Source organism: Ascaphus truei, chromosome 18, assembly GCF_040206685.1.
Source record: "Ascaphus truei isolate aAscTru1 chromosome 18, aAscTru1.hap1, whole genome shotgun sequence".
In the NCBI taxonomy this organism is placed as follows: Eukaryota; Metazoa; Chordata; class Amphibia; order Anura; family Ascaphidae; genus Ascaphus; species Ascaphus truei.
This window is the reverse complement of record NC_134500.1, coordinates 8,248,585-8,265,647: the sequence shown is the minus strand read 5'-3', so window position 1 is coordinate 8,265,647 and position 17,063 is coordinate 8,248,585. Positions and strand designations below refer to the sequence as shown.

At 49.7% G+C, this 17,063-nt stretch overlaps 1 protein-coding gene across 1 annotated transcript; it reads left to right on the top strand.

Moving 5' to 3' along the window:
• The first annotated feature begins 476 nt into the window (after nucleotides 1-476).
• Nucleotides 477-16,942, top strand: IGDCC4 (immunoglobulin superfamily DCC subclass member 4). Its single transcript, XM_075575331.1, is given in 10 exon segments — nucleotides 477-804; nucleotides 5,944-6,237; nucleotides 10,587-10,728; nucleotides 11,628-11,761; nucleotides 12,474-12,608; nucleotides 13,335-13,490; nucleotides 13,934-14,344; nucleotides 14,685-14,849; nucleotides 16,041-16,054; nucleotides 16,056-16,942. Coding segments are annotated over 10 exon segments (1,665 nt in total). The 5' UTR covers nucleotides 477-737; the 3' UTR covers nucleotides 16,203-16,942.
• The last annotated feature ends 121 nt before the right edge of the window (nucleotides 16,943-17,063 follow it).

Genomic DNA, 17,063 nt, shown 5'->3' with positions numbered 1-17,063 from the left:
TGGCCCCCAAGACCCCGGTTGGGTAATCGATGCAGTAAAACTGCCACCTCGAGCCACGCTGTCACTGGCTCAGTCTTTGTCACTGTCCCCCCTCTCTTATCTGTGACACTTTCTATATCCGTGTCTCTCCCTCCGTGTGTCCCCCCCTCCCCCTCCATCCCCGCCCTGCCGCCTGGACCGATGAAACATATCTCTACATGATGAATAACCCACGTGGGACGTGGCTGGGCCCTTCCACTGTGTCCCAACTCGAATGCATATATATATATATTTTTACTTTTCCACGACCGCGACTCTCTGCGCTTCCGCCCCCCCCTGTTTTGCAGCCATCTTTAAAGCGTCCCCCTTTGTTCTCTCCAGATATTTTCCCCTTGCGCTTTCACCATTCCCGTCAAATGAAAATGTGCTCCCCCTGCCGTGATTAGTGGGGAGGAGGGAGAGGAGGGAGAGGAGGGGGGGGGGGGTAGCCCCTTTGTTAGGATGAGACAGTAAGGATGTCCTTAGCCAGGCACAGGAACCAATAGATGGCAGTAAGGGGACACAGAGCTCGCAGCTGCCCAAACAAACAGAAAGAGGGTTAAAAAAAAAAAAGGATAGAGCGACAGAGAGAAAAAAACTTGTGCAAGATGGCGTCTGACTGGAGGGAGAGGGAGCCCCTCTCTGCATCCCCGTGCTGCTGAGAGGGGGGGCGCAGGCAGCCTTGGTTGGGGAGGGGGGGGGGGGGCTGCACACTTTACATGGCGCTGGGAAGGCTGGCCTGGCTGTGGGGTTGGCGCTGGGCGGGCTGGCTCCTGGTGGCTGCAGGTAAGCTGATCTATATGTGATACCGGAGAGACACGCTGAGATTCACCCCCGCTGACCCCCCGCGCTGGGCAATGCGGTGTCCCCTCGCCCCCCGTGGGGTGGTAGCGAGCTGCTGCACTGGTGTCACGCGCGGAGTGTGGCTCGCTCTGCATCAATGTGTCATGGTGGGGTTTTTTTTTGTTGGTTTTTTTTAACCCTTCAATGCCAGAGGGGCGTGCAGGGCATTGCAGCGCTGAAGGGGTTACGATAATGTCTGCTGCATTAAAGCCATTTGCACTCGCATTGGTACAGGAAGGAGTTACGCGGAGCCGCACAAGGCGTTGGGGAAGTTACATGGAGCTGCACAGGCGTATGGGAGGAGTTATATGGAGTCGCCCAAGGCGTTGGGGGAGGAGTTATATGGAGCCGCCCAAGGTGTTGGAGGAGGAGTTATATGGAGCCGCCCAAGGCGTTGGGGGAGGAGTTGTATGACGCCGCACAAGGCGTTGGGGGAGGAGTTATATGGAGACGCACAGGGCGTTGGGGAGGAGTTATATGGAGACGCGCAGGACGTTGGGGGAGGAGATATATGAAGATGCACAGGGCGTTGGGGGAGGAGTTATATGGAGCCTCACAGGGTATTGGGGAGGAGTTATATGGAGACGCGCAGGGCGTTGGGGGAGGAATTATATGGAGACGCACAGGATGTTGGGGGAGGAGTTATATGGAGCCTCACAGGGTATTGGGGAGGAGTTATATGGAGACGCGCAGGGCGTTGGGGGAGGAATTATATGGAGACGCACAGGACGTTGGGAGAGGAGATATATGGAGCCGCACAGGGCGTTGGGGGAGGAGTTATATGGAGACGCACAGGACGTTGGGGGAGGAGTTATATGGAGACGCACAAGGCGTTGGGGGAGGAATTATATGGAGACGCACAGGACGTTGGGGGAGGAGTTATATGGAGACGCACAGGGCGTTGGGGGAGGAATTATATGGAGACGCACAGGGCTTTGGGGGAGGAGTTATATGGAGACGCACAGGGCATTTTTAGGTAGGAGTTATATGGAGCCGCACAGGGCGTTGGGGGAGGAGTTATATGGAGCCGCACAGGGCATTGGGGGGGAGTTATATGGAGCCACACAGGGCGTTGGGAGAGGAGTTATATGGAACCGCACAGGGCGTGGGGGGGGGAGTTATATGGAGCCGCACAGGGCGTTGGGGGAGGAGTTATATGAAGATGCACAGGGCGTTGGGGGAGGAGTTATATGGAGTCACACAGGGCGTTGGAGGAGGAGTTATATGGAGTTGCACAGGGCAGATATGAGCTTCCGTCTGTCGCCAAATGTTTAATAAATTGGAAATGCTAAGAGATGGTCAGACTACAGGTTACACAGCAAGCTGCTTACTTTAATGATACACGGACATATTGATACATCAATACATTGACACCTTGATATACCGACACATGAATACATTGCTATATTGATACATTGACATATTGACATATTGGCACACTAATAATATATTAATCCATTGACACCTTGATAAACTGCCATTGATACACTGACACATGACTTTATATCAGGGGTGGCCAGCCCCAGGCCTCAAGGGCCACCAACAGGCCAGCTAGTAGAGATATCCCTGCTTCAGCACAGGTGGCTCAATCAGTGGCTCAGTCTAAGCCACCTGTGCTGAAGCTGGGACCGATTGAGCCACTTGTGCTGAAGCTGGGACCGATTGAGCCACCTGTGCTGAAGCTGCGACCGATTGAGCCACCTGTGCTGAAGCTGCGACCGATTGAGCCACCTGTGCTGAAGCTGGGATATCCATAAAACCTGACCTGTTGGTGGCCCTTGAGGGCTGAAGTTGTCCGCCCCTGCTCTATTTCTGCATTAGAAATCCGATACGGTATATTGACACTTTAACCCGTTCATGCCCGGACACCTTGTGCCGTGTATTTGCCCAAAACAAAATGAGCAGAGCGATGAATATGAATTGATCTAAATACAATGGATTTTCCGGCTCACAATTTGGCAATATACAGCCGTCCTGATCCGGCACAATCTTCAAACCCGAGGAACCTGCGACGTTCTTCCGGCACCTGCGGCTCTAAGGGGTTAAAGAGACTACGTTTCGGTGACTGAGGTTCTGTACTTAAAATTAAGCAGACACGAATCCCTGTCACAGACATATATCTAATATCAGGGGTGCTTTAGCCCCCCGCCCAAATTCACACGCACCCCTGGAGGCAGGGGATCCTCAACCCCTTATTGTAACTCCGGGGTTAAGCTTCTCCAAATCAGCCCTTCCACAAACACACACCCTGTCACCAAATGATGCTTCAGCAAAGTCCCTGATCCCCCTAAAGCAGGGGTCTCCAAACTCAGTCCTCAAGGGCTGCCACCAGACTGGCTTATATGGATATCCCTGCTTCAGCACAGGTGGCTCAATCAGTGGCTCAGTGCTGAAACAGGGATATCCATAAAAGCCGGCCTGGTGACAGCCCTTGAGGACTGAGTTTGGAGACCCCTGCCCTAAAGGGAGGTCTGGTGTAGTGGTTAAGGTTTCCAGGTTGGCTACAAGTGTGCAGTCTCCTAGCGGCTGCTGAGATTTCTCCCCAGAGGTGGCTGCAGCATTCTCCTGAAGTGTAACTGTATACAGACTGCAGTAATCCCCTTTTGATCACAGAGCGCGTAACTGCTGGAGACGGTAACGTCCCGCTGCAACAACCGTTATTATGAAATACGGAGACCCTGCGTGTTAAAAAAAATGTCACACTGACGGGGAATTAACCCTGTCAGGTATTGCAGCGACTGTGACACCTTTCTGCAGCATGTATGATGTTCATATGAAAGCAATGTTAAAATGCACTACGGACAGTGACGTGTTAAATGCAGCTAACTGACATTAAAATAATGGACAAGTGTAAGTCTTTTTGAATCATTTTATAAACTTAATTCCCGTGGCAAACAAACGCGATGGAGATTTTTCCTTGCAATCTTTGCCTAGTGCATTTTGGTGACAAGACTGTTTGTCAGTCACCAGAGCTCTGTTCTTCGTTAGTAATGAAGCAGCTGTCATTCGTTAGACGCATGAACTGAACTCGCAGATATGCCTGAATCCAGTGTTCCCGACAAAATAAAATAAAAAGCAATATATATTCATTTTTCTCAAGATAAAAATAAGTCAGGCGGGGGTTGGATATTTCTAAGGAGCTGATTACATAGAAAAGTGATTTAAGGCAAGATTTTGACCTGCAAGGTCGGACTGCCCGTTTAAAGCGCTGTTGACCCCTTTGGTAGTAAAGCGGTTAATTAAGAGACAGCAAAACCCTTACTTTCTGTGAGAGAAAATGGCAGCCATTTTATGTACCCCACCACCCACAAAAAGAGAGAGAAAAAAACCCAGCTGATTTCTCTGCAGTTTTGTGGCATAAAGAATAAAAAATACTCTGAGTCCAAAGCTCGCCCCCGCCCTTGCGAGGCCCAAGGTTTCACCGGGTAATTTTTAACAGGAGATCTTCCATGCTGCTCATCAGAGAGAGAGGCACTTTGTCCATATACCTCCCCCAGCTTGCAAAAGGCAGATTTTCTGCCCCGGGCACAAATCCTCGGTAACCCCTTCCCTGCCGGACGGGCCGTGAGGACCTTGGACCCACGCGTGGTTCAGAATCAGATGTGATTAGCGAATCCATCCTTAACTCCTTCCCTGCCACGCATTGCAAAGCAAGCGGTATTATCTCCCAAAGCCACGGGTTGCTGGCAGTGAAAGGGTTACAGGAGCTAATACAGGAGGAGGGGGGGGGGGGTTCCTGTTTTATTTATTTCATTATAAAATGTTTTACCAGGAAGTAATACATTGAGAGTTACCTCTCGTTTTCACGTATGTCCTGGGCAAAGAGTGAAGATGACAAATAATACATGGTACAAATACAATGTTTGCGTCTAAACAACACGCGTCACGGAATGCGTACCTGTATTGAGCACGTACCTGTATTAGGGAACCAGGTGTATGTGTATTATACGCAGAGCAGTGAGCTGTTGGCCTCTCTGGCAGTGAAAAGGTTAAGACATTTGGTTGACGTGATACGGATTAGGGACAGGCTTCTCTTGAACCCTCTCCTGAATGTTGTGCCTGTCCTGTTTTCCTGTGATGATCTCTGCAGTAGGGGTTAGGGTTAATGTCGGAAGGCTTGGTTCTAATTGGCTGGGGTGGAGGCACAGTGAGTGATGGGAGGGGGGCGTCTGGAAGGAAGAGAACACGTAGGGGTAGTTTATTATAGGGAATCCCACAATGCAGTGGGAGGGTTATTCTCAGACAGGTGGGTAGAGCAGGTAACCATTGTGGGTTATAACTTCTGAACGTGGGGCAGGTCACACCTCCCCTCACTCCGGCAGCAAAGAGGTTAAAGCAGCACAAGTACGTCTCCTGCAGCATAAAATTGTGCCGAGTAGTACTACGCTGCTCTAGCTTTCTGAAACTAAACTCGATCTCCTTCCAGAAACTATAACTGCTCATCGTCCTCTGCACGGGCAGACTTGTGTAGTTATACTCGGGAGACCTTTATAACGCAGCACGTTGCTATGAAGGACGAGTTTCATTCTGTCCGGCAGTCGCCTCATCTGTCCCTATCGCTGGCCTGGTGACTGTCACACAGCATGGCTATCCTCTACACCGGGGCTGACCAACCCCAGTCCTCAAGGGCCACCAAACAGGTCAGGTTTTCAGGATATCCCAGCTTCAGCACAGGTGGCTCAATCAGTGGCTCAGTCGAACATTGAACCACCTGTGCTGAAGCAGAGGATGATTGAGCCACCTGTGCTGAAGCAGGGATATCCTGAAAACCTGGGCTGTTAGCGGTCTTTGAGGACTGCAGTTGGCCACCCCTGTTCTAAAAGATGAGACTGTGTGTTCTAGACCTGGGGGGGAGGGGGAAGGGGCTCAAGTCTCCTCAACGGGTCAGGTTTTCATGATATCCCTGCGTCAGCACAGGTGGCTCAATCAGTGGCTCAATCATTCTGAAGCAGGGATATCCTGAAAACCTGACCTGCTTATGACCCTTAAGGACTGGAGTTGGCCACCCCCTGTACAGTAAATAAAACCTGTGAACACCCCCCCCCCTCCCCTCCCGAAATGACCCTTTGCGTTCCATTGCAGGACAGAGCATCTTCCTGGACTTGAGCTGCCGCTCCGGCCCCACACACACCGTCCTCCTGCCCAGCCAGGGCGGCGTCTTGCACTGTCACTTGGGGACTAAGGACGACCCCGCTAATATCACCTGGAGGAAGGATTGGAAGCAGCTGGACACGGAGGGTCCCCATAGCATCTTTCCTAATGGGTCACTCGTCATATCCCAGGATGCCAGGGAAAGCAGAGAGGGGAGTTACTTCTGCACTGCACGAAACGCCTTCGGGGCTGTGATGGGACGAACGGGCACAGTCAGACTGGCAAGTGGGTCACGTGACATCTGCTCCCTTCTTGCACCTATTAAATATATCCATATTTATTCATTGTTATGAGCGAGTCGAAGAATGTCAATGACAAAATATTCTTAATTTCACATTATTATTAGTTGCTGTATTTATATAGAAGAATCGTATGAGAGCCAAGGAATCACATTCTCTGCCAGTGCTTCTCAATATAATAATAAGGGCAGAGTATAGGGCGGCCAGGTGTCCAGTATTGAACTGGACTGTCCTGTATTTGGATACTCTGTCCAGTAAGAATTTGAGGTAATACTGGACATGTATGCGTATACCGGTATTACCTCTCTGGGCGTGTATGTGTATACCGGTATTACCTCTCTGGACATGAATGTGTATACCGGTATTACCTCTCTGGGTGTGTGTGTATACCGGTATTACCTCTCTTGGAGTGTATGCGTATACCGGTATTACCTCTCTGGGCGTGTATGTGTATACCGGTATTACCTCTCTGGACATGTATGTGTATGCCGGTATTACCTCTCTGGGTGTGTGTGTATACCGGTATTACCTCTCTGGGCGTGTATGTGTATACCGGTATTACCTCTCTGGGCGTGTATGTGTATACCGGTATTACCTCTCTGGGCGTGTATGTGTATACCGTTATTACATCTCTGGGCGTGTATGTGTATACCGGTATTACCTCTCTGGGCGTGTATGTGTATACCGGTATTACCTCTCTGGGCGTGTATGTGTATACCGGTATTACCTCTCTGGGTGTGTGTGTGTGTGTGTATACCGGTATTACCTCTCTGGGCGTGTACGTGTATACCGGTATTACCTCTCTGGGCGTGTATGTGTATACCGGTATTACCTCTCTGGGGGTGTATTTGTATACCGGTATTACCTCTCTGGGCGTGTATGTGTATACCGGTATTACCTCTCTGGGCGTGTATGTGTATACCGGTATTACCTCTCTGGGCGTTTATGTGTATACCGGTATTACCTCTCTGGGCGTGTATGTGTATACCGGTATTACCTCTCTGGGTGTGTATGTGTATACTGGTATTACCTCTCTGGGCGTGTATGTGTATACCGGTATTACCTCTCTGGGCGTGTATGTGTACAGCGGTATTAACTCTCTGGGCGTGTATGTGTATAGCGGTATTACCTCTCTGGGCGTGTATGTGTATACCGGTATTACCTCTCTGGGCGTGTATGTGTATACCGGTATTACCTCTCTGGGCGTGTATGTGTATACCGGTATTACCTCTCTGGGCATGTGTGTGTATACCGGTATTACCTCTCTGGGTGTGTATGTGTATACCGGTATTACCTCTCTGGGCGTGTATGTATATACCGTTATTACTTCTCTGGGCGTGTATGTGTATACCGGTATTACCTCTCTGGGCGTGTATGTGTATACCGGTATTACCTCTCTGGGCGTGTGTGTGTATACCGTTATTACCTCTCTGGGCATGTGTGTGTATACCGGTATTACCTCTCTGGGTGTGTATGTGTATACCGTTATTACATCTCTGGGCGTGTATGTGTATACCGGTATTACCTCTCTGGGCGTGTATGTGTATACCGGTATTACCTCTCTGGGCGTGTGTGTGTATACCGTTATTACCTCTCTGGGCATGTGTGTGTATACCGGTATTACCTCTCTGGGCATGTGTGTGTATACCGGTATTACCTCTCTGGGCGTGTATGTGTATACCGTTATTACATCTCTGGGCGTGTATGTGTATACCGGTATTACCTCTCTGGGCGTGTATGTGTATACCGGTATTACCTCTCTGGGGGTGTATTTGTATACCGGTATTACCTCTCTGGGCGTGTATGTGTATACCGGTATTACCTCTCTGGGCGTGTATGTGTATACCGGTATTACCTCTCTGGGCGTTTATGTGTATACCGGTATTACCTCTCTGGGCGTGTATGTGTATACTGGTATTACCTCTCTGGGCGTGTATGTGTATACCGGTATTACCTCTCTGGGCGTGTATGTGTACAGCGGTATTAACTCTCTGGGCGTGTATGTGTATAGCGGTATTACCTCTCTGGGCGTGTATGTGTATACCGGTATTACCTCTCTGGGCGTGTATGTGTATACCGGTATTACCTCTCTGGGCGTGTATGTGTATACCGGTATTACCTCTCTGGGCATGTGTGTGTATACCGGTATTACCTCTCTGGGTGTGTATGTGTATACCGGTATTACCTCTCTGGGCGTGTATGTATATACCGTTATTACTTCTCTGGGCGTGTATGTGTATACCGGTATTACCTCTCTGGGCGTGTATGTGTATACCGGTATTACCTCTCTGGGTGTGTGTGTTTATACCGTTATTACCTCTCTGGGCATGTGTGTGTATACCGGTATTACCTCTCTGGGTGTGTATGTGTATACCGGTATTACCTCTCTGGGCGTGTATGTGTATACCGGTATTACCTCTCTGGGCGTGTATGTGTATACCGGTATTACCTCTCTGGGCATGTATGTGTATACCGGTATTACCTCTCTGGGCGTGTATGTGTATACCGTTATTACCTCTCTGGGCGTGTATGTGTATACCGGTATTACCTCTCTGGGCGTGTATGTGTATACCGTTATTACCTCTCTGGGCGTGTATGTGTATACCGGTATTACCTCTCTGGGCGTGTATGTGTATACCGGTATTACCTCTCTGGGCGTGTATGTGTATACCGGTGTTACCTCTCTGGGAGTGTATGTGTATACCGGTATTACCTCTCTGGGCGTGTATGTGCATACCGGTATTACCCCTCTGGGTGTGTATGTGTATACCGGTATTACCTCTCTGGGCATGTATGTGTATACCGGTATTACCTTTCTGGGCGTGTATGTGTATACCGGTATTACCTCTCTAGGTGTGTATGTGTATACCGGTATTACCTCACTGGACGTGTATGTGTATACCGGTATTACCTCTCTGGGCGTGTATGTGTATACCGGTATTACCTCACTGGACGTGTATGTGTCTACCGGTATTACCTCTCTGGGTGTGTATGTGTATACCGGTATTACCTCTCTGGGCGTGTATGTGTATACCGGTATTACCTCTCTGGGTGTGCATGTGTATACCGGTATTACCTCTCTGGGCGTGTATGTGTATACCGGTATTACCTCTCTGGGCGTGTATGGGTATACCGGTATTACCTCTCTGGGCGTGTATGTGTATACCGGTATTACCTCTCTGGGTGTGTATGTGCCTGTATTACCTCTCTGGGTGTGTATGTGTATACCGGTATTACCTCTCTGGGCGTGTATGTGTATACCGGTATTACCTCTCTGGGCGTTTATGTGTATACCGGTATTACCTCTCTGGGTGTGTATGTGTATACCGGTATTACCTCTCTGGGCGTGTATGTGTCTACCGGTATTACCTCTCTAGGTGTGTATGTTTATACCGGTATTACCTCTCTGAACAGTGTGACCTGACTGGCTTGGGGGGCCGCAGGATTTCCCTGAGCAGGGATGCTCTTAGGCGGCTGGGCAGCTTCCTCCATCCTAATTAACTGCTGTTAGGTAGTACAGCCAATCAGGAGGAAGTGTCAGGAGCCTGGGGGTGGGACCAAGGAGAGGAGGAAACAGCATGGAATGGTGAAAGGGGTGTGTCTTGAACGTGTCACACCTTTCACCAGTGGGTCAAGTATTTTTGGAGAAGCCGTCTGGCAACCCTATATATACTGTACATAGCCTCACTGGCACACTGCAGGGGGGAACAGAATGGATATATATAATGGATATATATTGGCAGTGAAGGATGCCACAGATAGTGGAACGATGGTTCGTGTCATTATTGCAGCGTTTAATGACCTGACAGTAACGAGGAATAATATTCGTGGTGGAAGAGGAGAGATCAGGGTTCTTTTGTCTTTACATGCCGATCTTTTGTTGGGCTATGCCACAGTAATGTGTTTATACGATTACAATCCCGCGGACAAGTTCACCTGTGTTCTATTTGAGGTCTCCACCTGTTCAGTGCCAGGGGGGGGGGGGGGGGCTGGTGACGCATTGCTTTGGCACTGAAGGGGTTAATGACAAAGCGAGATTTCACGCGTTCTTCCAAAGTCTGAAAGTTGATGACGTCACCTGATACAGAAAACAGGAATGGGGACAGGGGGCGTATACCTCAGGGATGGGCAACTCCAGTTCTCAAGGGCCACCAACAGGTCAGGTTTTCAGGATATCCCTGCTTCAGCACAGGTGACTCATTGAGCCACCTGTGCTGACGCAGGGATATCCTTAAAGCCTGTCCTGTTGCTGGCCCTTGAGGACTGGAGTTTCCCACCTCTGATATACCTTGTAATTATCTTTAGTAATCTGTTTCTCCCCTCTTCCCCCCTCAGGTCTGTCCCCCTTCCACCATCAGCCCGAGCCTCAGACCGTGGCACTGAACAGCCTGGCACGATTTGAATGCGGCATCAACGGGTTACCCCATCCAGAGATCACGTGGGAGAGAGACCAGGAACCGTTACCTGCCCAGCACAGGTGGGTAACGCAGGAGCTGCAAAAACTCACCTGAAAATGAACGAGCGGCACTACACAGGGCATGGGTGGCCGACTCCAGTCCTCACGGGCCACCAAACTGGCCAGGTTTTCAGGATATCCCTGCTTCAGCACAGATGGCTCAATCAGTCCCAGCTTCAGCACAGGTGGCTCAATCAGCCCCCTGCACTGAAGAAGGGATATCTTGAAAACCTGACCTGTTGGTGGCCCTTGAGTACTGGAGTTGGCCGCCCCTAATATAGAGGTACTGAGTATTTTCATTCATGTCCAGCCGCCTTTGTCCCTCTTCTCCTTTAGGGTTTGTCCTTGGTGCCCTAAACGGTTGCAGTCAGTCCGGGTTTTATGCTAGGACGGCAGACTTAACCCTTCATTGCCCTGCAGGCGGCTTTATTTGCAGCACAGAGGCTACGTATGCCAAGGACACATCCTGGCCGGCAAACAGGGAGCATATTGATGTTGCCCATTCGGATTGGCTGGGTGCAGGATACTGCCATGCTTGTTAAGGGTACAGATCCAAATGACTCCAGGTCACCGTGTGATAATGGCCCAGGCCGGGTTTTCTTCAGATCTCACTCTGTTATAAATGCAGTTTCCAACAGACCAGGGAATGGGAACAGAAACCCAGTGCTGGATCAGTATCACAATGTGACCTGGGGTTCCCGTATACACTGAGACCCTTGTGTGTGTTAGATAACAACCTCTAAAGACAGAAATCACTAAGATTTGGGGCTTTTGGACCCCAAAAATAGCATTGTAATGGGAAAGTGCTGATTTTTTTCTAATTGACGCTGACCGGAGAAGTTGCTGTCACTGGGATATGAGGGTCTCCGTGGTTGGGGACCCCCTGTGCAGACTCACAGCGTTCTGTTCTATACTTGTAGGTTCCTCACCCTTCCCTCCGGCGTCCTGCAGATCTCCGGAGTGCGGGAGGAGGACGCAGGGTCTTATCGCTGTGCCGCCACCAATACATTGAGCACAAGATACAGCAACGAGGAGCGTCTGTCTGTGCTGCAAGGTATGAGCCGTCAGTCACATGGGCACCGCACGGTCACTAACCCTGTCAATAACTGCCACTTATATGGAGGAAGTCTGAATCACTGGGGGCAGTCTCATTTCTTGGAAGGTGGTCTCACTCATTACAGGGCGGTTTCATTAATTGAACGTAGTTTCAGTCACTGGAGGACAGTCTCAGTCATTTGGGGCAGTGTCACCCATTGGAGGACATTCTCATCGGGGCAAATCTCTCTCATCGGGGCCAATCTCTCTCATCGGGGCCAATCTCTCTCATCGGGGCAATCTCTCTCATCGGGGCAATCTCTCTCATTGGGGCCAATCTCTCTCATTGGGGCCAATCTCTCTCATTGGGGCCAATCTCTCTCATTGGGGCCAATCTCTCTCATTGGGGCCAATCTCTCTCATCGGGGCCAATCTCTCTCATCGGGGCCAATCTCTCTCATTGGGGCCAATCTCTCTCATTGGGGCCAATCTCTCTCATTGGGGCCAATCTCTCTCATTGGGGCCAATCTCTCTCATTGGGGCCAATCTCTCTCATTGGGGCCAATCTCTCTCATTGGGGCCAATCTCTCTCATTGGGGCCAAAGTTATGATTATTTATTCCAACAATGAATTTTTGGGCTACAACCTTATTCATGAAGCTCAGCTTCCAGGAGTGACCGGGAGTCTTACCCCGTCCCTCACATTAGTTCCCTTTGCATTCTTCTGTGCAGGCTCAGCACACTTGGCTGAGGAGCTGGCAATCACCAGAGCCCCGCAGAACCTGACGGTGGAGGCGGGTCAGAGCGCAGTGATGGAGTGCAGAGCTGAGGGGGATGTGGCCCCGCTTGTCTCCTGGATTCGGCAGGGTAAGTGCTCTGTGCTGCTCGTATAGCCAGCACTGCACATGGGCACAGAGTGAGGGTGAGTTGGGGTCAGGAGAAACCTACAAACGAATCAGTGTGTCCATGTGAAGGACAGCCGCCATCTTACAGGATGTGATGTAACAAATATGTTTCCAACAGGATGTGGTGTAGCCAGGGTTGTCACCTTCTATTGAAGACTAACCTGGAGAGAATTTTTTTCACATTTATCTTCTTGATATATTTATTTCTTTTACCTTTGGCAGCCGCGGCGTCTCCCGGCCTCCTCCCCTGCAAATCCCGTCAATGTGGCTTCACAATGTCAAATGGCGCTGCATTGCCATGACAATGGACACTACGTGGCGTCACATGGAGTCAATTTTCCATGATAACGGGACGCCTTATGGCGCCGAGGCATCACGTGACGCCACGTTGTCATGGCAACGTGATGCCGCCAGGTAAACCCGTAGCCCGGAGATACATGGCCGAAACCCGTTGTCTCCGGGTCAAACCCGGACTGGTGGCAACCCTGAACCATCTAGCTGATGTCATTTTCTATCAGGAAGCTAATGTTTCTAGCAGGGAGTGACGTAACCGATGCCAGTTTTAGCAGAAAATTATGTAATTGGTGTGTGTTTCTAACAGGATGTGATGCAAGTGATATCAATGTGTAACAGGAAGTGATGTCAGTTTGTACCAGGAAGTGATATAACTGCCGTCTCCTCCCTGCAGATGGGAAGCCAGTCTCTTCTGATGTCATCGTGTTGGGAGAGGCCAATCTTGTGATCCTGCGTTCCCAACCCCATCACGCCGGCATTTACGTGTGCCGAGCCAACAAGCCGCACACCCGCCATTTTGTCACCGCCTCTGCTCAGCTCCGCGTTCTCGGTGAGAAGGTTTGGGGTACAGGAAGTGCATCACTTAAACATTAACCAATCAGAATGCTGTATTCATCCATGCTTAGACCCCTTTTTTGCGTCACCACAATTCTAACTGTTATGGATACAGTGAAGCAGCCAACCCCCCCCCCCATACTTCACAGTACACGTCCCCACTTACCAGCCTTCAATGAATATGCAGTTATATGAAAGCACTCAGCAATATAACATTTTCTCTATATTGTTGTTGCTTCCAGACTAATCCCTCCAGGTGACTTCTCTCCCTCTCTCTTCTCCTCCCTTCTCTCTGATTTCTCTTTATTTATCTCTCCCTCTCTTTTCTCCTCTCCTCTCTCTCTCTCTCTCTCTCTCTCTCTCTCTCTCTCTCTCTCTCTCTCTCTCTCTCTCTCTCTCTCTCTCTCTCTCTCTCTCTCTCTTCCTTCCATGTTTCAGTCCCCCCAATTATATCCCAGCCCCCGGAAACTGTTAAACGCGCTCGGGCTGGCACTGCCCGCTTTGTGTGCAGGGCAGAGGGGGACCCAGAGCCTACCATCTCCTGGCTGAGGAATGGACGGGTGCTGCCCTCCAATGGCCGTGTGAGGGTCCAGGCCAGGGGCAGTCTGGTCATCACGCAGATCGCCCTGGAGGATGCTGGGTACTACCAGTGCATGGCAGAGAATGGCCTGGGTAGCGCCTGTGCCATGGCGAAACTGCATGTGATGGTGCAAGAGGGTCTGCTTGGACCACCCCAGGATGTGCGGGCACTGCCAGTGTCCAGCAAAGCGGTGACTGTGAGCTGGGAGCAGCCGGAGAGCAACCGAGAGCGGGTCATAGGCTTCTCGCTGCACTACACCAAGACAGGTGGTATGTCCGCTGATGGGGATCCACTGACCAAGCATCCATTGACCAGTATCTCTCTGGGCATTTACTGACTTGGCATCCACTGATCGGCAAAGAGCCTTCAAAAGCTGGACAGCCATTGGCCGGGCCCTGGCATAGTACCCAAAGTCTGGTATTGACTGGGCGCCAACTGTAATTAAGTCCCAGAGGCTCAACACACACTGACCAGGAACTGGCTGCCCGGCACATCTATTGCTCTCACTATGACATTCAAAGCTATCTATCATGCTAAACCTACATGACTATTTCTTAGTATACACAGCTATCTCTCAGCAGGGCATAAACAGCTATCTCTCTGCCCCAGGCTCAGATAACATGGAGTACCAGTTTGCGGTAAATAATGACACCACTGAGCTCCACGTGAGAGACTTGGAACCCGGGACCAGTTACACCTTCTACGTGGTGGCGTATTCCCAGCTGGGTGCCAGTCGCACCTCTCAGCCGGTGATGGTGCAGACCTGGGAGGATGGTACGGGGGCAGGAGATGAGGTCACATTGGGGTGTATGCAGGGCTAAGGGAAAGCAGGGGTTGAGGAGTCGGGGGGGGGGGGGGGAAGAGAGGGTGCCTGAGGAGGGATGGTGATACAGCACATAGTTATATGGCACAGTAGGTGTGGGGAAAGCATGGGAGCCAGGGAGTCAGAACAATGGGGTGGTTAAGAAAAGGAAGGTGTACAAGAGACAGAATGGAAAGGAAGGGGACGCCAAAGGGTCACTCTGATTGGAAGACAGTCTTGTTGATTGGAAGGCAATCTCACTTATTGGAAGGCAGTCTCACTCATTGGAAGGCGGTCTCACTCATTGGAAGGTAGTCTCACTCATTGGAAGGCAGTCTCACTCATTGGAAGGGTGATCTCACTTATTGGAAGGCATTCTCACTTATTGGAAGGCAGTCTCACTTATTGGAAGGCAGTCTCACTTATTGGAATGCAGTCTCACTCATTAGAAGCCAATCTCACTTATTGGAAGGCGGTCTCACTTATTGGAAAGCAGTCTCACTCATTGGAATGCAGTCTCACTCATTAGAAGGCAATCTCACTTATTGGAAGGCAGTCTAACTTATTGGAATGCAGTCTCACTTATTGGAAGGCAGTCTCACTCATTAGAAGGCAATCTCACTTATTGGAAGGCAGTTTCATTTATTGGAAGGTGGTCTCACTTATTGGAAGGCAGTCTCACTTATTGGAAGGCAGTCTCACTTATTGGAAGGCAGTCTCACTTATTGTAAGGCAGTCTCACTTATTGGAATGCAGTCTCACTCATTAGAAGGCAATCTCACTTATTGGATGGCGGTCCCGCTTATTGGAAGGCATTCTCACTTACTGGAAGGCGGTCTCACTTATTGGAAGGCAGTCTGATTGATTAGGAGTGAGACTTACTTAATGAAAAGCAGTCTCACTAAGAATGAGTTTCATCCATTGGAAGACTCTCAATTAGTAGACATCAGTCCTGATCAATGAATGGCGGTCCTATTCATTGGGAATGGGTGTATCATTTATCCTGCAGATATTAGAGGGAGTCACAGTTAGAACATACACAGACACAGGTAGGAGAGGGTGAGGTCGATGTCGGGAAATGTTTGGGATCAGAGTGTAGAATTCCTAATGGGGTCCTTCTTGTCCATCCTGACCTTCCTGTGTCACTCCCTCCCCCCACCCAGTTCCAGCTGCTGCCCCCATTGTTGTCCCTGAGCAGTGAGACCCCATCTGATCTCCGTGTCAGCTGGCACCCACTCCTCCCCGAGCTCCGCAATGGACGCATCCTCAAATACCGCATCGATTACTGCATCCAGAGGGAAGGTACGTACGTGGCTGCCCACTGACTTATCATGAGGGTCTGTATGTGAGGCACTCACTTATGGGAATTAAATAAAGGCTGTGTTCCCATCGTTACAGCCAGGTGGCTTCCACACACCTCATACCCCCACCCGGACTAACCGCATGTGAAGAGGAGAAGAACGTCTCCCATTCTTAGGGATAAATATCTAACATGCGGCCATGGAAGTGGCTTAAAAAAAAGAAAACGTTGTGTGACTGTAAAAATCTACATTTATTTAAGAGTCGGGGAAATCTGACCCTATTTTAGAACAATGTCCGCAATATTCCTGCCAAGAAAGCAGAACGAGAGACAGGCTTCCTACAATAAATCTATTGTTCTATAAATAGGAAGTATGACCATTATTCTGTCAATAGAAAATGTGGCTCTGTTCACCCCCTTGTACAATTACATTACACTCCTACCACAGCTAATATAATAATGCCCGTTTCCACCCCGTTGTACGTGTCCCAATATCCCAATAGTAGAGCGCACATATCTATTTTTTATATATTAACTTCATCTTCCTCTAAAATATATCATTACTACATAAAATATTATTATGACTTTATGAGTAGCACCGTGGCTAATACTATACACCTGGTACATAAAGCTTGGCCCCTTGCAGACACACTTACTAGAACTCCCCTCCTACTGTCTCTGTACGTTCTTCCTTCAGCCAATTAGATTGTAAGCTCTTCGGAGCAGGGACTGCTTTTCCTAACTGTTACTTTTATGTCTGAAGCCGCTTATTTCCATGATCTGTTATTTGCATTATTTGTTATTTATATGATTGTCACGTGTATTACTGCTGTGAAGCGCTATGTACATTAATGGTGCACTATATAAATAAAGACATACATACATA